The sequence below is a fragment of the Strix uralensis genome, chromosome 1 (assembly GCF_047716275.1).
Source record: "Strix uralensis isolate ZFMK-TIS-50842 chromosome 1, bStrUra1, whole genome shotgun sequence".
NCBI lineage: Eukaryota > Metazoa > Chordata > Aves > Strigiformes > Strigidae > Strix > Strix uralensis.
In genome coordinates, this window is record NC_133972.1 from 25923614 (window position 1) to 25946327 (window position 22714).

Genomic DNA, 22714 nt, shown 5'->3' on the forward strand with positions numbered 1-22714 from the left:
CTATAGAGTAAATGATGTCTTGAAGAAAAAAAATTAAGCTTCCAATCATGGATGCAGGGCATGCATCAGTATCAAAACAGTTCTCTAGATTCTGTATGCAAACTCCTTGAAACAGAATTTGAAATATGCTTGAGAGAAGGGGTCCTGCTTGTATCACTAGTACGCTTCCTCCTACAACTGCAGTGGTATGTGTTGGGAGGGTGAAACGGCATTTTAGGGCAACATCTTAAACTAGTTGGTACTGTCCAGGTTTTTGAAAGAAAACTTTAGCTCCTGCAATCTTCAATTTAGTTCATCTGAGCAACTGTCAAAGCACAACACCCTTTCCAAAGATGGAAAACTACACGTGTAATGTACACGAGTACATTAAGAGCTATTGTACTTTTCTGGAGGCTGGGACAGGGGAAAACCTTACTAATGACTCATTAAAATTTCACTTCTTAAAAGTTGGCAAAATGTCACTTCTGCATATTTAAAGCTTCTAAATGCATTTCTTCCCTAAACCCTGACAGCTCTTTGTGTTTGTTTTGTGCTTTTTTTCTAAAAATAATTATTTACAAAAAGGCTGTCTCCCTACCATGCCTTTTCATTCTTCAGGACTAAAGTAGCCCAACCAAATTCTCTTGACACAGTCACTATCTGTTTGGGGAAAAAAGACTTTAAGGTATCTTTACCACAAAAGGAAAACCTGTGAGAACGTGTTTCTGTGTAACCTGATAAGCTTTGGCTTGTTCCCTCTGAGACCAAGACTACTGGGCTGGTTGCTGTGTCTTCTTGAGCTGCAATTGCCCTGGCTACAGCTTTGATGAGAGTAGACAATTAAGGTGGGATTTACCAGAACTATCATGCAAAATGAGCCTCTGTGACAGAAAGCCCTTCTCACAACATGTAGTGCCCGTGAATCCTCCCTGTTCTCCTAAAAGTAAGAAAGAAAGAAATTGGGTAAAACAATGAAGCTAATTTGGCAAAGATATGTCTGCATAATCCTTTATTATGCTTTTGTGCCCTAAGCTGGAGATAGGTTAGGTTTCTGATGACCCCAATTTTAGAAAAAGAGTAACAGCATGAATAAATAAGTTTGCTTCTAATCACTTTTGTGTGCCTTTAATACTTTAGTGATAGTTGGTACAAAATTTCAGTCTAGCACACAAGATACAGAAAGCAAAGAGTTAACACAAGAACCACAGGGGATGATCTTTTGATAAAGAACAATTAATACTTTTTAAGTTCTTTTCAGTATGAATACTGCAAAACCACTACAAATTAAATAAACCAAATAAATTCCTTTAGACTTTCAGGTCTAGTTCTGTGTAGACAAGGAGCTGATTAGTTTCAAACTAAACTGTTTTGGGGAAATTTTACAAATCTCTTCCTCCTCTCTACCATGTTCCTACATCAGTTCTTTGAATAGACTGGTTGTAATAAAGCTGTTCTGCAGATTCTAAGCTCAAAAATTTTTAGTAAATGGCCACTTCATTTTCAGACAGTTCATATTTTTCAGTTGAAAATGGCAGTCTGAAATGTGCATGTGACTTTTAGGTTATACTAACCTTAAATTTCTAGTGATACATCTGAAATGCAAGTACCAGCCTGTTGGGCTGCAGTCTCTTCTTGGGAAGCAAACTTAATTTGCAGTAGGACACCTGCAGCTGCAGCTCCATTGCCTGTCAAATACCTCATGGCTTTATGCTTCTCTGTGCCATGCAGATGCATGCAGGAAACCACTGACAAGAGGTGGCCTAACCCTGCATTTGGGAAACGTGGAGAGTTAAGGGTTTTTTTTCTCTTGTGCCATAAGGGATACTCAGGAATGGTTGTTAAAAATGCTAATTCTTCATCTTTAGCTGTTTAAAAATCACACATTGTAGCACATTAGTATGGTGATAGGGGGTTGTGAAGTTCAGTTGCAATGCTGAGCCCAAAAATAGAGCCTCAAGAGCTGAAGAAGATTCAGCAAATGCAACATGTTCAAGTCTTTTCTGAGCTCTTTGTCGCAGTACTCAGAATATTCCATGTGCTAGGTAGTCATCCTGTATTTACTTCATGTAATACACGGGGCTAGAGTCATGAACAAAAGCTGTTGAGATGCCTGTGTGGGAACACCAGAAGAGACCAGGGAGAGAGCTGTGCCTCCGCCTGGCTGACTTCAGTGGAGCTCCCCAAATTGTTTAGTAGCAATAAACCTCATCACCCTTCAAAAGAAACTGAGTCCAGCTCCTTCAGTGGTTTGGGCTTTTAAGCTGCCTTCCCATTCCTCTACTTCCTTCTCCCTCACCCTCCGAAAAGAAAAAAAACTCACAACTGCAGCTATGGACATGGGAAAAGGAGAATATTCATTTGTGAGGTCAGTGGAGCCCTGGTGCCAATTCTGAGTGTGAGGGACTTGGGCTTTAGCGTCATACTGTAACACAGCACAAAGCTAGTGCCAGAGCCACCGGGCATCACTCTATGGAAACAGTGATGCAGCCCTGGCCTGTATCCACCTCATTCCAGTGGCTGGCATTTACTCAACTGCATCAAGGAGCTCCAGTCACACTTTTTGGAAATTATTTCAGCATCAGTGGTAAGGAGTAGCAACTGTCATACAGCTATACTGTGTACACTGTAATCTCTCCTAATGAGGTGGCTTTCTCAACTTAATTGGTATTGCTTTTTGGTCACTATGGTGGGTATCTTTGGAGAAGATGTAATGAGGGAGAAAACTAGGTCACTCATCGCTAATCTGCTTCTACTGATCTCACACTCTCTGCCTGGCTGACTGGAGATGTTACCATAGCTCAGGATCTAACTCCAGGGCTGCTTCTCTGCCACCATGTCCTGCCTTTAGCTCTGGTCCTGCCATTCCATCAGAGGCCATGGGGGAGGAAGAAAGACTTCTCTTTTTGGAAAATTCTATCAGATGTAGCATATAAACAGAAGGAAATTAATAGATGTACATCTGGAATGGGATTTCCGTTACATCACAGCCAGCTAATTACAGTTATTTGCATTAAACAGGCTTGTTACTTATCGTAACTGTTGTTTTGATTTGCATTTCCTCTTTAAAGGAGAGATATGGTACTTGAAAGACAGTGCTGATGAAAAGGGTGAAGAACACTTGCAGTGTGTGTGAACAGCAGCATTTGTACATTTTAACACAATACTTCAAGTATTTTTAAGCTATCAGGTCCTATGCTGTTGTCCAGTTTTCATTCCTTCACTGTCACATGATCTTAGTTCCTGTAACTTTGCTGTTGTTTTGCTTTTCCTACACCTCCTTACAAATAAAGTGGCCTAAATAAGTTAGGCTTTAAATGGCAAGCTAGCCTTTATAATTCATGCATCGTTGATATGTATTTCCTGGAGAAGGCCTGAACAGGAAAAACAACTCTTAAACTAGAAAATGTTGCTGGGTATTTTACCTTTTGTGGGCTTGTCTTGTGTTTCTCTGAGTCCTTGAAAAGCAGTCTCCTCAAGACAGTTGTTTTTAATATTAACATCTGTGTGCATAATCTAGCAATGCTGCATTAAGACATTGGTAAAGATTCAAAAGGGAATGACTACAAAATAGCCTTAGATGCTACTGAACAGCTTAAAAGAACTGATAATTGCTTCTATCTCTGTTAAGACCACAGCACAGCCTAGTCACACACTGTGTGGCTCTGGAGTTATTCAGCCAGTTTTGAGATATTATCAAGGAAGAAAACAAAAAGGGAATTTCCTTTAGGAGAGAGATGCCAGCCTCTGTAATGTAATCTTATTTATAATACTCTAATGTAAAAAAAGGTAATGAAGGCACTGGGCACTCATAAGTAGTAACAGTAAATGTTACTGACTTACACCTACTTGCTCAGTCCTGCAGTCTGGGATGCTGCCAGCACAGCTACGTTACACTCATCCCAAACCCAGGCAGAAGCTGGGGCACACCCACGGTGATACCTTACTTATTTTAGCGGAAACTCCCATGCCTTGGGAATTACAGGATTTGCCCTACTCATTTGCCTCTCAAGCCAATTCCTGCAGCTGAACATTGCTTATGGCACAGACAAGCCTGTACCCTGCGTGTTCCCCTGGCTTGTGTTGTCTTACTGGGAGATGTCACGCGTCGTTCAGCACAGAGCATGGCCTAACTGCTTTTATCTGTCCCATACCACTCCATCTGTGCAGTTAACCGTGGCCCTTGGCAGAGTTAAAAATAGCACCTACCTCATGGGTCACGGTAGCACACATCCATCGACTTCACTGTGTGCTTCTGAGAGAGAGGCAGCGTCTGAACAGCCTGCTCTGTTCCCTAAGCACCTATAAAGCTAAGGTTAAGAAAGCAAATCAACATTTTTCTACTAGCAGATTGTATTTGACTGAATTTAAGTGAAGTGTATTTGAACTTGACTATGAAGGACCACAATAGTTCTGTGGATAATACATTAATAATACGTAAGTGAATGTAACACACCTTTGCTTATAGACAATGGGCTCAATCTCCTCCTACGCTGGCACCAAAAACTGTATCTTCTAACAGTCCATCTGGGCAAAGGTGTGGCACTGTATTAGTAGAGACTCGGGGATACCATTGTTCTCTCTCTCCGATAATGAGGAGCGTAAGCAGCGAAAGTTTTGGTTTAAAAAATCCTCCCGATGTCGTAATCTCGTGTGGCAAGAGGCACGTAAATAATCTTGTTAACTCCTCTTAATAATCACCCCTCACAAAACTGAGAACAGCCCTACCTGGGGCCTGAGGTGACCCCTCCGTGACTGCACCCTCACAAAGAGCCCGCAGCCCCCCACCCACCCACTCGGCGTCCGTCCCTCCCTCCCTTGCCGGGGGGAGCGATGGCGCCCACCGCAGGAAGCGCCTTTGTTCCACCAGCGCCCAGCGGGCTGCCTCCGCCTTCCTTCTCCTTCCCCGCCCCTCCTGCCGCCGCCCTTTTGCTTTCGCTTTCCCAAGCTGGCAGCCGGCGGCGGCGCGGCCATGGAGAACGGCGCCGTCTACAACGAGACCACCGAGCCGCAGGCCAAGCCGCCCCGCTGCCCCTTCGCCTGCACCCGGCGGCACCTGCGCCCATGGCGGCTGTCGGCCAAGGCGCTCCAAGCGGTGAGTCCCCTCCCCTCCTCGGCTCTCCCCTCCTCGCCTCAGCCCGGTGGGGAGCGCCAGGGGAGGAGCGGGGCCAGGGCGGCCGTTGCTGACTGACCGCCCGCCCGTGGGCCTCCACAGGCGGCGGCCGTGTCCCCCTGCATCCCCGAGGCCGGGCCGGGCCGGGCCTTCCGCGGAGCGAGCAGGCCTGGCAGAATGGCGGCCGGCCGGCGGGCGGGGGGAGGCCGAACGTCCCACCGAGGGGGGCCCGCTCCCGCCCCGTCGGCGGCTGTCGCCCGCGGGCTTTACGGGTGTCCCCGCTTGGCAGAAGGGCGGCCTGGGTATAGGAACGAGCGTGTCCCGGTGACCCCCGGCCGCTTAAATATGAAACGGGTGAAGCGCGGGCCGGGGGAGGCGGCCGGGGCTTCGGGGGAATGGCTCTGCCGTCAGGAAAGGGCTGGCTCCTCCAGAAAGCCTGGCGTCAGGCGTAGCCCAGGCAGAGCCCCACTTTGCTGTTGGTCACTAAAGCAGCGCAGGCTTGTAACTCCGAGGGAAAGCAGACATACGGTGCCTTACAGTGCTATCGCTTCTACAGGTTTATATGATTTTATGGTGGGGAAGTAACAGGCTTGTTCCTTTTTCATGTTGTAGCTACAGGAGCAGGTGCTGACATCTGATGGTTGCGTGCATCGTCAGACCAAGGTGGTTCAGCTGCCTGCTGTCCTTATAGTTTAAAGTCGGAGGGAAACCTCACAGGAAACTTAGTGTTTTCATCTGAGGGACACGTTGGATGAAGACAGGAGGTAGAAGCCTTTGGTTGAACCTCAGGGTAGGGCCACAGAACTGGGAAGGGCCATCAGATCTGCACCTCCCTCTCCTGCTGTTCCTGCAGCCCGTTTGCAAGTTTATCACGTCGCGCTGTCAGTGCTAACATCAGGGCGCTCGTTTCTCACATAATTTGTGGTAGAAAATTGTACCAGAAACATGCGGTGTTGATGGTGGCCTATTGTATGAGACATCGCAGTGCGTCACCTTGTGTTGGGCAGTCCTCTGCCCACCGGGAAATAAAAGGCTTATATTCTGCTTGCTTTTTGCTATGGGTAACATTATTCCTGAATGCGTTCAGCAGTTGGGTGTATGATTCAGGTTCCTGTTTGTTTTGCACTCGGTGATGGGCTCTCCAAAATGTGACAGTGCGACTGCTGATAAGGGGCGAGGAGCATCATTCTTAAGTACTGGCAGGGTGGTAGTGAAACCCACAGTGGGAAAGGGCAGCTGACTGTAAATGTGTAGCAGGATACGTTTTCCAGCCAACAACGTGGCTTTTCAGTCAGATGTCTCATGCTCATGGGAATTGTAGGTGGTTTCCAACCCTTTCTCACTACTTCACCATTGCAGAAAAGAGGACATTCGGTTTTTAAACTTTTGTCTCGCACACAGTCAAAACCCTCAACCAGAAATGGAAGATTCTTGAGTGCTGGTAAAGGTAATGGTAACACTGCCAAAAATAATGTTTTCTAAGTGTGTTTTAAAAAATCACACCCAAGAATGCTTTAAATTATTAATATTTATGTCCTATTATATTTAATAGGACATAAAGTTTTACTTCATGTACTGGAGATTAATAAAGAAAGATCTGCTGGTTGCTGCTCCCAGACAAGCAGATCATTTAAATAAGTGGGTTCACCGACTAAAATAAACAATTACTTATGCAAATTTCCTGGTGCACCAAAGTCTTAAACTGTTTGCCTGAACAGAGGCATTATTTACAAACTTTCTAGTAGGAAAAAGGAGAATCACGGTTATCCCAAATATCATGGATAGCTGCTTGATACACTCCCAAACAATTAGCAGTTTATGGCCTGTACCTGTCCTTCAATGAGAGGAAAAAGAAAATGGTGTCCTAATTTCCAACAGTTTTTTTCTCCCCTTTTTGTTTCCCCTTACCAAAATAGACAGATCTTGGAGCTCTTGGTCAAAACACTTTAAACAAGCTCCAGAAATTACTGAAGGTGGAATCCTCCTTATCTCCAGTAAGAAATGTTCCTGTTTTGGGAAAGTGTTGATTTTTTGGAATGTCAGTGATGGAGATGGTCGTTAACATCTATTAGCCTTGCCTTACAAGAATGATTGTGAGTTGTTACTGGGATTATGCACTGATAATCACTTGTGTGGACTGCTAAACAGGGTATTGCACTCAGAAAATCAGCTGTGTTCATTACAGAAGTGGTCAAAAAATGGTTTCTAGACCTTAGAAATGCTTTTCTTTTGATTAGTAATGGCATACGTTTTAATCTTAGCCTGTTTTTTAAAGCTTTTTGGGCAAATGAAATAACAAAGATGTAACTGCCAAAAGCATGCTGGGACGCATGCTTATTGCATGAGTTTCTAGATTTTTTTAAAAACTTTTTTTTAAATATATAGGTGGAGTATTTTTGTTAGCCCATGACTGGTTCAAATTCTGCACAAAGGTAAATGGCACAGCACATACTGTGCCAAGATTGAGGTAGAAACGAATTCTTAGCTAAAGCAGAAATACTTGTCATCAAGTATAGTTTGACTTCAACTTCCAGAGCTTTTTAAAGGATGTTCTCTGTTTTGTTATTCAGTTTATTAATAAAAAATTGAATACTGATTTGGACAAGTCCCACATAAGACTCCACTTGACAGATCTCATTTATTTGACACTGAACTCTTTGAGTGGGATTTTTTTCTACTTGTTTGTACACTCAGCAGAGAGGTTTTTTTTAGTTATTTAGATCATATTATTGTTATCTGGGCTTAAGTTCTTTTAGGGGCAGGTTTATTTCCTTTCTGTTTTGTTTCATCCCAGGTGAAAGCAATGCCATTCAGTTTTCAGTGCTGATAAAAAGAGCTAGAACTATACATGAAAACATATCTCACGCTTCAGCTGACTTGTGAAAAATGTGGAGTTGAAAGTCATTGGGCACAGCTGAGAGAATCTTTTGAAATTCAAAAAAATACTTAAAAATTGGAAATTCAGAATTCAAAACATTCCTTGGACAGCCATTGTAGTCACAGGTTGAGGTGCGAGGGCTGATGAGAAGTTTGCCTTGCCACCTGCTGCAGGAGAGAAGGGAAGTATGTGGAGGCCTGATAGTAATGCAGTTTCCCAGCTTGGGTTCTTTCCCTTTCGGAGATCCTGTTTACTTTATATGATTGCAGTGTTTTCAAAACATGATACTTTGAAGTGCCCTTCTGAGGCTTAGCAGGGGGAATTTACAGTTCCCACATGCTAAATTGTTGTTCTTATTTTTACTGTCAGAAAACTGAAACCAAAGGCTGGTGGTTATTTTCCAAGACTAATTCTGAATTTTAGAATTTGATTTTTAAATTCTTTTTAAAGAACTGTCAACCTCATTATTGCCCATATACTTTAATAAAATTAAAAATATGATCATTGGCCTTATATCAGTCTCAATTTTATGACCAAGTCTGATTCCTACTAATGGTTTTGTTTTAGTTTGGTGAACTCCTTACTACAAGGATCAGTAGTCCTGTATCGACTTTATGGGATGAAGGAAACTAGCAAGAAGTGGCCAAAATGAGAGAACATTTAAATACAGCAAGTATTTTTTCTTGTACAGTAAAATAGTAGAAAATCCAGCAGCAGATGTGTGGTGACTGTACAGGAGTTAACTCGTGTTCTTTCCTCAAAACATATTGTGGCAGGAAGGTGAACGTAAGCTTCTGCATAGATTAAACACTGTCCAACATAGTTTAAACATAGTTTAAAGTTTTGGTTCCTACAAGTACAGCTGAGATTCTGTCATTACTAGGTCATAGGCATGTGACCTATTAGCTACATGCACTTTCTCGGAAGTTTTATCAAGGGGAGGTAACGTCAGCTGTAAATGTTCAGGGAGGTAGCTGACTGTGTCAATGCTGTCCAATTTTCCCCTCCACCCTGAACCCAAATGCATTTAAAATTAAGTGCAGTTGTAAGTAGTAAGCAATAGCATTTTCGCCCGTTCTGAGCAGGGTGTGTGCTCTCCACGCTTGCCTGCCTCATCTGCTTCCAACTGGCAATTGCAAAAACCACAAATCAGGAATCTTGGCTGTCTAATCAAGAAGCCTGTGTCTGGCAGTGTGTGCTCATCTTACCTGAGTGTAGTTTATTGACCAACTTTAACAGCAAGTGTAAACTGGGTCACTATATAGTTATTTCTCCCTGTAAGAAAATAGTACAGAATTTTACTGGGTTCTTTGTCGATTGAGGATTTTCTTTACAGCAGTCTTTATTAATGTTCATATCAGAGATTTCTATTTGCTGAAGATACTAGAGACTTCTTCCAACTCAAGCATGTTATTTGTTTGCAGATTCTCTCTCTTCTGGCTGTTATTTGTGAAGAAATTGTGGAGGATTGTATCAAGTGTGGTGGACTTTATGTCTTTGAATTTGTAAGCTGCAGTGCCTTTCTTTTGAGCCTCCTGATCCTCTGTGTGTATTGCACTGATGTATATGAAACATTTGGGGAAGATAAAGTACAGAGAATGGTAAGGAATTTTTTTAAAAAATCAAACCCTTTTTTGTAAGTGCTTAAAGATTACTGTGGAGTAAAAAGGCTATGCAGAATGAATCTCCTTTTCTTCTCTATTTAAAGGGTAGATTGAAGTAGCTTATAGTTAAAAAATGGGTGAACTTTGAGAGTCCCTTTTATATTGACAACTTTTGCAAAATTGTCATGTTGGTTACCTGCAGGATTGTAGCACTTACGTGAAAGTCTTTCACGCAGACTAATACTACTGTGTAGTCATCACATATATGTCCGTATACGGAACACAGTTTACTACCAGCATGATACTTGTAACCTACCTGTTTACCCTATCTGTTTTCCTACTGGGTGTAGCCTACCTCCTTCTTAGTAATAATCATACTCATTACAGTTTATGCTTTTATATTTCAGAAGATCCAGCAGTGACACAAAGTTGCTTTGTAAAGTCAGTAAGAATATTATAGTGTCTTATGAGCGTCCCTTCCTATTTGTCTTCAGAGCAAACAGTAGGGTTTTTATGTGAAGGTTCAGATAAAGGAGTGTAGTAAGAGATTTGAATGAGCACATTTACTTACAGGTTTCTGCTCTCCTAGATGTTTTATCTAGGGAATAATGCTAGCATGGTTCACCTGAGCTTGAATTTGATTGTGAAATGAATGAAATACTTGAAGACAGCAAGGGGAGTATGTAATGCAGACTCTTAAATAGTTGATAATGTTGAACATTGTTTGGAATATAGCTGTAGAATATATTTTGTGAAGCTGCCACTCGCATCAGAGTTTCAAAGCATAAATTCACTGGCAGATTAGCTCAGCTGCTGTTATGATACTTGTTCTTTTTCAGGTAGTAGATCTACAATTCTATAACATTCATGGGTTTTATATTTGCAGAATTTTTGGGCCATGCCAGTCATAGGTGTCTGTTTTCTGTTAGCGTCAATAGTGCTTGTTGCAACCAGCTCTGGGTCTGCTGTTGAAGGAGCAGCATATGTAAGTCTTAAAATTGCATAATTTACTTTGTATTTATCTTGTACGTTAATTTCTCTGCCCTCTAAATCTCACTCAATTTGCAGGGAAGAAACTGGGCAGGGAACAGAATTCAGTGCACTGTGATGTTTCAGGAGGAATGAGCTATTTCAGGCCTTCCAGAAACTTACCATAGGAAACCCAAAGAGCGGGAATTCCTCAGGGTTTTTGGAAAGCTCCACATGCGTTTGCAGCTTGCTTCTGGGTTCCTCAGACTTCACGGCTTTGGCTTCGTATTATTCCCTGTCATCTGTCACTTTTTTTTCTTTGCCACCTCTCACAGCTTCCTCAGTTCTCTGAAATACTCATCTCTGAAATGCTTCAATCTTCCTTTCCTAATGCCACCCCCTCACAAAGTCAGCAAGAAACCATGTCTTTTGCCAGGCGTTATAAAGCATGTGTGGAGAGTGCTAACGTACAAGAACTGCAATCAGAGCAGCAGTTCCTCAGTGACAGAAATAGTTAGAAGAGCAACAGGGCATTCATCTCCCAGGGAACACTGAAAAGGCTCAGGGCAAGGCACTGAAGAGGCTTTGGGATGCTGTGGATGTCATAATTCCTCACTCATTTGGCACTTCTTTTGAATAACCTTGGAATTGTGAAAATGTGATTTTTTAAAAGATCAAATTTTGATTTTATTCTTGAACAAGGAAAAATGAGTTAGAAAAGAAAGCAAAATAATTCTGTTCCACAGGCAGCACGAGCTATTAGAGATAACACACTTTGGTATAGTCATAGTCTGTGATGTTGATATATTCAGACCTAATGGTTTGAGTATAAAGTCTTTCAGGTTTTTTCTTCTGGAGTTGGAAAAAAATGTCAACTATTGTGATTTAAGACTTACTAGTATCAAATTGCTTTGGGCCAAACCAGTTGTGTAAAAGTCAGGTAAAAGTTAGAATAATGCATGTGTGTGTTTCCTTATTTGATAGAAACTGCAACTTTCTCCTTACCACTATCTTGCCATGACTAATAATGAAATGTCAGTCACAAAATATCATTTCCCCCTCCCTTGCTGACCCAGTAAGGACTTGCTTAGGCTCTGCAGATCTTATCTCCGTTCACCTTCCATATGTTAGTCTTCTTCACTTAGTCCCTTTAATCAGCAGCTATCTCTGGGATAAGTGTTCTGCTATACCACTAATCCCATGCTTCTTTAATAACTAATTTTTGCAATAAAAGGAATATGCTTCGGCTATTAAGGGCTGTTTAGAACATATTGTATGGTTCACACTTGATTAACAGAATGAGAACTGTAAAAATTTTTGCATTAAACGTGCTAGAATTATGATTTCTGATCTGTTCCCAATTTAAATGGAACCACAGATTTAAGGAGGACTGGAAACTTAATACTTAGGTGTTATTAACATATGTAAATAGTCCAGCAAATCTCTCCAAACAATGTTAGAATATTGTTAATGTTTGTACATTTTAAAATTGTATGTTCGTTTCACTTTCACAGGTGTTTGGATTTCTTGCAAGTGGTGCATTTTTAGCTGAAATTATTATAGAACGTTTTCACAGTCGGAAACAAACCCTTGACAGATGCTCTGAAAATCCTGGCAACACTCAGAGTGCCACAGAAAATCAGCCACTGAATAAACAAAGCTAACTTTCTGGAATAATTTCCTTTTTTTTTGAATGGAGCAAACTAAAATGAACTTTCAGTGCACTGTAGGTAACAACTTCTGTCTCTTCCTTCTAATCCATTTTGTATGCATTGCTCACCGTAAATTTTTATTGATCCGTAGGTCAAGTAATGGCATCTTGAGCGTCATGTTCTAAGGTAACTGGTCCTGCTTAATAACTGGTCCTGCCACCTGTCCAGCTGACATACACTAAAAAAACTTGTGTCTAAATAGAATAACTCAAGGTCAACAGTGTGCTTTGATTTTGACAAAGGTGACTAATAAAGGTTAACGTGTGATGCGTAAATTCTGAACTATACCCTAAAGATAATTTCTGTATAAATGGACCAGATACTTCTGTTACAAGTTATATATGAGTACAGCAGAATTTGTTCTTGTACTTACTGGTCAAACTGTGAATGTAAAAGGGATACCGAGTTGGAGCCTTACAGAAATGCTTATATAAGGCTTGGCTTTGTTTTGGTTTTACTCTTCATATGTCTCAGCTCTATCAGTTTACTGGAATAGCGAGTGTAGGGGTTTTATGGGGAGGGTAATGTAATGGTTATACTAAGGAGACAGTTTTGCACCCCATGATTGTCAAAGTTTGGACTTGTATGCCAGAATCTTCTTTCAGATTGTTTCAAAAGCTATAAAAGTTGCAGGAAGAAACTTGAAAAGCCGCCTGTGAGAGAAAGAAGATGAAGAATAAATATTTTCACGAAGTAACCCCAGAAGTAGCAATTTGAACCTCAATGGGAAAAGCATTACAGTACGTTGGTTCTATCCTGGTGAATGTTACTTGCGAGGTTAATACCATATGCAGCTGTTTATGCATAGTTAATGGTAAGTTTTGCCAGAATGGTTATGGACCCCACCATTTTCTTTTTTTATAAATATATAGCACTAGCTTAAGACTTCTTGCTGTTGACTAGCTCAATTGGTAAACAGGTAAATAAGCACTTGTACCCTTGATTTGTCTTAAAAGCAACAGGCTGTAGGACTGCAAGAAACACTGCTGATGCAACATGTATCAGACAAATGACAGACGTATCAGACCAGATGTTGATGGCTGTAAAAGAAATGAAGTTGTGAAAAGGCATTTTTCAGATGTCTGAGGTAAAAGCAAGATTGCTAGACTTCACTTAAAAGGAAAGCCTTCAAAAGTAGAGCAAAGTGCTGTAAGCCAGGAGATGTTCCAAAATACCAAAGCAAATGAGAAAAAGCTGATTATGCAAAAACAATTCTTGTTTGAGTGCTTATGGCATTTGCCATGTCTTCCAGGCATTAACTCCATTTCATCAATACCCTAGTCTGACAAATTTATAGTTCTGTAGCCTGTTGGGGCAGCATTGAGACTAAGCTGTCCAGAAATTGGCTGAGCAAGCTGTATTTGGAAAAGGATGAGGAAGCTGTTGTAAGACAAAGGACTGTAGAAGAAGGTCACAGGTTTTTTCCAGCGCTGCCACTTACTGATGAACTAAGTTTGTGATGTTCTCTCTCTAAGGTCTGAGACTTAAGCCTAACACTACACTTTGCTTGGAGGATGTAAAATTTTGACAGGTGGTGTGAAGCATCAAGTTTAAGCTGCAGCTTGGTTTCAGAGCTATGCATAAAAGACATACATTCCTTCCTAGAATTTCCAGCTTTGTGAAGAAGAAATGCCTTTTGGACTGGCTTTCTTTTTCCTTGTATTTATTAGTGTCCATTTGCACTAAAACCGGCTCTCGGTCTAGGTGTACAGAGCTTGCTGTAGCTGTCTCTGAAAACTGGCTAAATCAGAGATGTTTTGTTTACAAGCAGTGCTACTGCTGATACAAAACTTGCCATAATGAGAAATAGCTCAGCTGTGATTTGCAGTGTCTTACTTTGGGGATTGTGTCCATATCTATGATTAACATTCTAAGAGGTTTTTTCTTTTTTTTTTTTATTGCCCAGGATTCTACTGAATTTGTTTTCACATCAAGATGTCTATAGTCTCTAAATCTTGATCTATAATTAAAAGTTGTAAATATACTGCAAGAGTAACAATGTGCTGCTGATATTTATTAAGCAATGCAGCACCATGACAGGACTTTTATCTTAAGGTAATTTTTTCTCAGCTTGAAAATATGTGAATAGATTTCTGGGCTATGGTTGCTTTTTCTATAGACTTTTCCCCACCTAAGTGCTTTGTTATTGGTGTCCATTCCTGAATTGGAGACACTGGTACCAAAAGGGATCTATAAAGTCATCTCTCTGCCTTGGCCTCCCTATCTATGATATCTACTGCTGATACTTCAGAGAGAAACTCATATACAGAGCAAGTTATTTTTATGAAAAGGTTTCACAAAGGAGGTGGTGTCAGAAGAAGTGACTGACTGAGATCTGACTCCCATGCTCTGACCATTAGGCCCTTTGAAACAAACACTGCTAACCTTTGCAGGTTTGATGGATTCTCCTACTACATACATGCTGGCATCCCTGGCATATTTTGGGTTGTTAGAGTGAGGAGATTTGGGCATCTTTAGCTGTTTCAAGTAGATAGTTTATAGCCATTCTGTTACCAGCTGTCTGATCCACGTATAGATTTGAGGATCAGATTCCATCTCTGACTGAAAGGGATGCAAGCGTTGCCATCAGCTAATGAAAATGACAAACAGTAGTCTGGGAAACTGGTTAGCTGTTTTCCTGTATGTCACAGGAGTTTACTAATAGGAAGAGTCGTTCTGTTCTTTATAACAATACATGTTGCTCCACTCCAGATGCTGTTTAGCTGGCATTAATCTCTCACATAGTAGTTAAATACTACCAGCAAGTCACATTGTGGTTATAGGTTTAAGGCAGTTGCTAAAGTGTTGCTTCCAAACCAGTTGTTGGCTAACAGTTTCTGCATGGAGGTACTGTTAATCCTAGGCTTATAAGCATGAAGTGTTCTTTTTGTTCTGTTTTAAAATAGTTGAGAAGCAGGTTTGCTAGTGTGGATGCTGTTCTCTGCTTCTGTGAGGTCTCTTCCTTAACTGCCTTATCAGCTTCCTAAGATAAAGAGGCAGATGGGTGACCCTCCTAGCTCTTCTGCCCTCACAGGCTAGGTGGGGGAGAGATGTGCTTGCTGCAGTGGCTGAGCAAGCTGGTCTCCTGCAGTCTTGATGTGCCCCCTTTGATGCTTCTAGTGTCAGATCTAGGCTTTGAGTGTCTGTCTTTTAATTAGACTGATCCCAGAGAATGGCATTGGAGCTGGTTTTGCTGGAGCTCTGCGTGTGTGGCTGGATGTCTCTTACCCCTCCCGTGCTCTGTCAGCAAAGCGGTCTGCTTGTTCCCAGCCTGCTTCTGATGAAATCAGCCTACTTAATTTAAACCAGCTATTTAAATTGCTTACATTAAGGTGGCTGATTTTGACTGAAGTGGATTAGGGATTGTTCAGGAGAGTGGTGGGAGTTCTGGCAGGAGTGCTGCTACAAGCAGCTGTCTTAAATTTCTTCTTCTGTTTGCAAAGTAACCATCTCCGTACAATCTTAGCTGGTAGTAAAACCTGTGGAAAGAAGGAACTGGCCCAGTACTTCTACCTGGGGACTGTCTTCTCCCTTCTTCACCACAGTGCTTGGCAGTGGTGTTGTGAGCCTGCTCAGACACATTAAAAGCTTTCGTCTTTTCAGTTGAGCCTGTCCAAAAATATTTAAAGGCTCTGCACCCACTTTCAGGCTTTGTTTACAGTGCCTTGAGAATCGGTGCAGAGGATTCTCCAGGACATGTGAGGACTTGCTGTTAGGTGGCTGGACTGTGAGTTTCTCCTCTGAAAATCTGCACCTGCGTTGTGTAGATTGTGAATGCTAATTTTTGTGTTTGGTGTTTAGCCCGTGTTAAAATCACAATGCTGCCAGTGCCCTTTGGGTTCTAGATATGTGAAGGAATTGTGCCTTACTGCTTGCACTCTGTGCTTAAAAATAGCAGGGAAGGCTCGCGGTCTGTTTCAACTGAGTTCCACATTTGCACCCTCCAACTTGAAAAAGCAGCGAGCTCTCTCACGCAGTTCTGAACTCTGTACAAGATGTTTTTGCATAATGGCCATCGTGGTGATCCTCATTCAAATTTGTGCAATAAAAGTACCAAGCTTTCTACACTGAAGGGAAATAAATACTTTGTGAAATTTTTGAAAGGTTATGTAAAATTGTAACGAATCAAGATGCTGGTAGTGCCTTTAAGATGGAAATTCATCTTTGTTTTAATCTATTGCTGTAAACATAAGCAGTTCTCTAGATGCTACATTTTATGCTGTTCAGAACTATCTATCACTTCTAATACCTTTGGGAATTTAAGTGACTTGATTATTAAATCAGGATGATTATACGAATGTTTTATATATATAAAATGAAAATTTTATACAGTTTTGTTGCCAGTGTTGCCTTGAATTTACATTTAAATAATTTTGATATGCTTAAATATTTTTGCCATTCTAAACTTGTGGTCTTTTTTAATGTATTATGCTTTTTTTGGTCTTAAGAACTTTCTAAAATATTTTGTAATCATTTTTAAAATAAAATATTAGTAAATAAGTGTTTCTTGTTTCTGCTGCTATGATTTGGTGTTGCTATGTAGTTGTCCCAGAGCCAACCATAGGAAATAACATCATTCTTCGTTCCTGGTTTGGAGGAAAGAGCTTGCATTGTATTTGCCTGTTACTTGGAGAAGAGGGTCCAACTTGCAGAGCTGGATATTCTCACTGCAAGTTTCCAGGGGAAAGGTCCAATAAGGTCAGTATTGCCTCTTACCACAGGGTCCAACCAAACTATTTTGCAATAGCCTTTACACCTACCATTGTCTATAGGTTACTGTGACAAGCGTCATTCAAGTGCTAGCAGCTTTCCTATTTTCTTGATTAGTTGGAGCTGAAAAAAATGAAGTGGCAGACTTGTTAAAGGATGAAGCACAAACTAGGAAAAGGTATTAAGAGCAAATAATTTCTTCTGGTGTACATAAATGCAGGTGACCGAGTTACTTGGTTGAGGGGGAGCCGCTGGATCATTTAAAAATGTTTGATTGTCAGAGGTAGGGGGTGAGGAAAAGGAAATAAACCCGCATGCTTTCTGGCAGGGTAGCTTTTTTGTTTCATAATCCTATAGATTGCTTATTAGCTGGTGGTCATCTTGTAAACAGGAGGAGAATGGCACTTTCTTCATTGTTGGCACTGAAATTGGAATGCCACGGTGTATTTTTCTTTGTATTGTAACATTAAAGGTGAAATTGTCTCTTTGATGAAGTTGCCAGAGATTAATATAACCATAAGGATTCATAAGGGAGAAAGGTCTCTAATGCTTTTAATTACATTTGAAAACTTGATGCAAGAAAACAAGCAAGGCAAAATGTTGTATTTAAGGGGTATGTCAGCGGTGGATTTACACAGCATGAGAAAATAACCCAGAAGTCCTAAGAATAATAAAGATTTAATGATTTGGAGCATGACCACACAGTTTAAGTCATACTATTGCTAGAATTGTGACAACTCCTTCCTCAGGAGTAGTCCAAGTTAGTTTACTGTAAATTGTCAGAATAGCACAGCAGGGCAGAATATAGGCTGGTAGTCTGCGGCTTTCCGTTGTGTGTGCCCAGGCACCCCCTGGTCGCTGCTGTCTGTGCATCTGGAGTTCCAGGCACATGGTACATGTTTCCTTGCTTTCGGGTGGGCCCTCCTTTGGAGCAAGGAGCATGACCAGCCACCTGCTTTCTCACACAACCTCCTGCTGCTGCCGTGCAGGAACCAGCGCGGTTAACTGCTTGGCTGGAGTTTGGGGTTGACATCTCTGGGCTCAGAATAGCTCTTCCTTGCCGGCTGAAGGAAGCCCAAGGCAGGCCGGCAGTGGTTTGTGCATTCTGGCCGTGCTGTCTGCACGGTGCAGTTGTCTGCACAGGAATCTGCTGCGAAGCTGCAGGAGAGAGGTTTGCCCACAAGAGGGCGAAGATGATCCTATGATTGAAATTACGCGGTCTGGAGGGCTTCACCCTCTTTCCACCTGTATTTTCAGTGCATTGAAGCCCCCTTGCCCACTTCTTTTGTCAGTGTGGCTAGAAATTGAACGGTGCATTTTAGTGATACTGTTTCCAGTCATTTGCTTATTTCTCAGAACGTAGCCTGAAGGTTGATAATAGATCAATATTGTCTCAAGGAGATCCTTTACCTAAGCAGTTTGAAAGGGTTTTACTTTTGTTCCTTTTGTTTGTAACCTGTCGAGATTTTTTAAAAATTCGATTTTTTTTGTTTTTTTTTACGAAGTCAAGCTTCAGCTGCATGACTGCATCTGCACCTGTACGCTGTACTGCAGCTCTGAAGATTTCTGCAGTCTGTGCTACGCTGTGGTTTTCAGTGAAAGGTCTGTGGATCATGGGTGGGAGAACAAAGGAATGGGGAGTCCCTGAGCATTTCCTGGGCTCTCAGGAAGTTAAATGAGAGCTTATTATCCAAAAATGCAAATTATGCATGCTGGAAAAAAAAAATCAGGGTTCACAAACAGAAATGTTGGCAAACATAGCTGTAAAGCATGCCAGACTGGGCTGCTTGCAATTCCAGTCCTCTCCAGGCACCCCAGTGAAACCTGCTTTGACCAGCCCACGTGTCCTGATCACTCATTCAGTGTGTTTCTTATGACCTATTATCTCTTGGCTGAATTACTAGAACAGGACTGGGAAAATAAACCAGACATGGCTGTTTTGAAGTTGGCAAGTCCTGAGGTGAGAGTCAGGGCTTCACAAGGAGGCGACAGCATAAGCACATTCTTCTGTAGCATGACTCATGTGCCAGATGAGGACAGCAAATATCCAGTCAGGTATCTGTTGCTAGATGTGCTGCATGAAAGCAGGTAGTATTCTGCAGTGCTAAGTTTGGGGGGTACTTCAGAACCCTCTGTTTTAGTCCTCACTTACTGAAAGTGTAATACTGTAAGACAAAGGCATGACAAGTTTTTTATTACCATATGCCCTACCCTTGCTAAGAGAATGGTGGAATGTTGCTCAAAATAATGCAAGTCTGTCTACACTACAGCCCTCCTTTTAACTACTTCCTTTGCACCAGCTGTCACTTCCAAAAATACCAGTGCAGACACAATTCTGAAATCCCTGTTCATGTTGAGCTGTAGGTAAGGAAGGAACCATTACTTAATTGTTCTCTGGTCTCTGCACACCCCTAACCAAAGATGGGGAGCTGCTACCCTGGTATGAGCTACAAGGCATCCTCAGAAAAGAGGACACATTCTCACCACTTCTATTTTTATTGTTAACACCCATTTTCACACTCCTATGCCTGTATGCTCTGTTTCAAAGGCTGCAGATCACCGGTTATTGATAGTCGCATTGTTAAAGCCCCGTTTCCCATTCTTGTCCCTCACATCTAAACTAAACCTCCCTATCAGTGCAGTTCATAGCAACAAGAGCTTTTGCTAAAGCTCTGCCTGCTAGTTTCCCAAAATAGCTGGGATAAAGTGGCTGTGGAGGTCTATCTGAGCAGGGTACAATACAGCTCTAGAAACAACTGTCTCGTTCATGTAAGCCTGTTTTCTGCCTCATAGTCCTTTTGCTCAGAAAGGCTTGTTTTATGAATGAACAAATGTTGTCCTTGACTCGATACAGTTTTTTTAATTGTAAATGCTTGTTTCTGGCAATTGTGCCTCTCATTTGAGGGTAACAAGGGCGTAATTATTCAGCTCTCATGCATCACAAACTGCTGAGCATGAGGTATTAATGGAGTGCTTTGCTGCCACCATAGCTTAATAGCTACAGCTGCAGCATTGTGCTCTTGCTTGGCTGGGGTTCATGAAAAAGGGGGATGCAGATCATTAAGTATTATGTTAAGAGTGATTTACAGATGTAGAAGTAACAGTAGACTGTGCTAGATGGACAAAGCACTTCTGATTTAAAAGGAGCTATTATACCAGCAGAGCTGTGATTCGTACTCGTGGTACAAAGCCACCAGCACCAGTCCACCTCATACAACCCCCAATAATCTCAATAAAAGTAAGTTGTGTTGGTATAATTGTATGTGTTGGCAGGGCTGTACTGGGGGAGGGGGGGAAATCATACCCTACCATCACAGCTGGCTAGCAGATGTAATACAAGGAAGCTGCAAATGGATGCTTTTTGCAGGCTTTGAGGTGATATGTAACTCCTAGCCTGGTCTCTTCCCATCCACCCAGCTATTGCATTAGCTCTGTTAAGTGCTGAGTTGCAAGTGCTGGCATTTAAGAGGTGGGTGTTGCCCCAGCTCCACATGGGAAAGTAAAAGGGGGTATCTCCTCAGGCCTACCCTGTGATGTTCCAGCTGGGAGGCCAAGCTCCCCTGGTAGCTTGATGGAGGAAGAAGCAGGTCTAGAGGGTGAATCAGAGGGGACGGGTAACTCCTGTACTGAGTCACTGCTGCTGTGAGTCACTCTTGCCCTGCTCTTCATTGAATACCCAAGGGAGAGTGGCTGGGTATTAAAACTAGTCCCATGCAAATAGCCTCCAAGACATTGTGCTTTTCCCTGGGAGAATGGTGTTTATTCTCTTTGGGCTGTAAAAATAGGTGCAGGACGAGTGCTGTCTCCAATTTCCTAGTCTGTCCTTGTATGCTTAAGGGTTAGGCACTTCTAAGTCTACACTTGTGGGTTTTTTTCCCCCAAGGTTTCTAGAGTCTTGCTACAATCCCTCCTATGCCAAGAGGGCTGCTTGTCTGCTGTTGCTCTTCCTACACAAGTGCAAACATGCAAGAAAAGAACAAGTGGTTCAGACATACTTAATTTAGCAATGACTCTATGTTAGTGGCTTGGGGATATTCACCCCTGCGGGGACAATGCCCCACTGCTCTGCTTGGCCTACCATGTCATCCACACACACCAGCTCCACTTCAAAAGCTGGCGTATTCTTCTTGTCTTTCTGGTAGCCCCTTCATCAGCCACAGAAACATGCAGGTGTTTCCTGCGCCACCACACATTACTTTTTTCTATACATACAAAGCACAGAGCACTCAGTCTGTTCCTTTTCTTCTGCACTATTCCTTCTTTTCCCCAGGTGCTTGGTTTGATGCAAAGCTGCCTGTCTACCTGTGCACGGTCCCAGCTTGTGGGCACACCTCTCCGGAGTCACAGGTGAGAGGGGCTCTGGAAGTGATGTCTGTGGCAGTGCCTCTGCACCAGGCAGGGCTGAAATCATTTTAGGGCCAGTCAGAGTAACCTGGGGGCTTTGTAGCACTGAGTGTTGGCACCGGGACACCTGTGCCTTCCTGTGTTACTTCATACTGCTGGCTGAATTTCCTGTCAGTGAGAAGGGCAGGGCTGCTGCTTTTTTGCTAATGCTTTAGAGGTTGCAGTTTATTCCTTTCAAATGGTTGTTTTGTGCGTTGCTTTTATTCTACATCTGTAAATATCTAGAGAGCAATATATGAAATCTACAACATCTTGGGCATTTTAAATTTAAATTAATCAGTTCAAGCTAGGATCTGCAAAACTGCATTTTAACTGAAGTCCTTTTATCTGTGTCCTAATCCTCTCTTCTACTTCAAAAGCTCTGGCCTTCATGGCTGGCTAGTGCTCTGAAGGACATACTCTGCTCAAACACAGGTCTCACCTGAGAGCCAGTTAGCACTTAGCCAGTGACAAAACTGCTTCTGAAAATATTTATCTTATGCGCCTTTCTGTAAAGCTGTAGTTCAGCAATATGCAAAAAAAAAGGTGCTGCTGGAGGTCATACCATGCTCAGGAAGCGATATGAAAACATTAACCTGAGGAACAGCACTGTTCTGAGCTGCTTGCTCAGGAAATGTTGCTGCTACTCTGTAGTGGCCCCTTCATTTCAGCTTCATCTGCACTTTCTTTTCTAGCTCTGCCCTCCTTATCCCGCCCCCCCCCCCCCCAAAAAAAAGGGACGGACCCTCTCAGACTCCTTGTTATGAGCCCTCCCTATCATACTACTGTCCCCCCCAGCACATAACAAGCAGCCACAATATCATGCCTTTGGCTACTCAACTCCGGCTTCTTAAAGCCAAGCTTTCACAGCACTAAGCCAGAACAACGCCAAGGATTTTGGTGTCTAAATTCTGCCTCCATGTAAAACTGAAAGCTTGTCTTGGCAGCCACCTCCCCCTCGAGGCAGGAAACTCCTGTGTGCTGCAACTCTTTTTTTTCTTTCTTCTACCCCCCCCGCCCCCAAAACTTTCAAGCTTCCTATCTGCATGAAGTGCTGCTTCTGGCCATGGCCAGACAGCTTCAATTTCACTGTCAGAGCAGCTCAGACAGAAGTTTGGCAGAGAGCAAAAAGCAGACAAATTTTTTTTGCCAACTGCCCCAAGGCAGAGAGGCTGGTCCAGGCAGGTGATGGATGAGAGCTTGTTTGATACTTAATAAATTGGGAAGTCATTAACCCAGTAAACCAGTGCAGATATGAGATAATAGGAGGATAAAGCTACTTCATCAATTGTTTATAAATACAGGCTTTTAAAATTTTTTTGATGCACGCTCTTGCATGGTGGGAACCCGCTGTATACTGGTCAGTCCC

General features: G+C 42.3%; 1 protein-coding gene and 1 long non-coding RNA gene across 7 annotated transcripts; one reads left to right on the forward strand and one right to left on the reverse strand.

Moving 5' to 3' along the window:
• Positions 1 to 627: 627 nt before the first annotated feature.
• Positions 628 to 4721, reverse strand: LOC141939971 (uncharacterized). Its single transcript, XR_012627858.1, has 3 exons — positions 4433 to 4721; positions 4186 to 4286; positions 628 to 916 (listed from the first exon to the last, which is right to left on the reverse strand). It is a non-coding gene; the product is annotated as an uncharacterized LOC141939971 (long non-coding RNA).
• A 95-nt stretch (positions 4722 to 4816) lies between these two features.
• Positions 4817 to 16756, forward strand: CMTM6 (CKLF like MARVEL transmembrane domain containing 6). Of its 6 annotated transcripts, XR_012627809.1 has the most exons (6): positions 4817 to 5071; positions 9392 to 9568; positions 10458 to 10556; positions 12055 to 12266; positions 12344 to 12378; positions 12858 to 16756. XR_012627809.1 is itself a non-coding variant. In XM_074860701.1 (4 exons), the coding sequence occupies exons 1-4, from the start codon at positions 4949 to 4951 to the stop codon at positions 12202 to 12204; spliced, it is 549 nt and encodes a 182-aa protein (XP_074716802.1). In that variant the 5' UTR covers positions 4817 to 4948; the 3' UTR covers positions 12205 to 16756. The 6 variants fall into 6 exon arrangements, 1 of the variants encoding a protein (XP_074716802.1); XR_012627807.1 differs by having other exon boundaries at positions 12055 to 13066; positions 13209 to 16756; XR_012627808.1 differs by having other exon boundaries at positions 12055 to 12378.
• Positions 16757 to 22714: the final 5958 nt, after the last annotated feature.

What these genes read in the sequence shown, in the direction of transcription:
- CMTM6 (XM_074860701.1), top strand. Translation starts at nt 4,949, where the DNA reads ATGGAGAACGGCGCCGTCTACAACGAGACCACCGAGCCGCAGGCCAAG. An exon ending in CGGCCAAGGCGCTCCAAGCG is followed by an intron (nt 5,072 to 9,391) that starts GTGAGTCCCCTC and finishes ATTTGTTTGCAG; the next exon opens with ATTCTCTCTCTTCTGGCTGT. An exon ending in CTGTTGAAGGAGCAGCATAT is followed by an intron (nt 10,557 to 12,054) that starts GTAAGTCTTAAA and finishes TCACTTTCACAG; the next exon opens with GTGTTTGGATTTCTTGCAAG.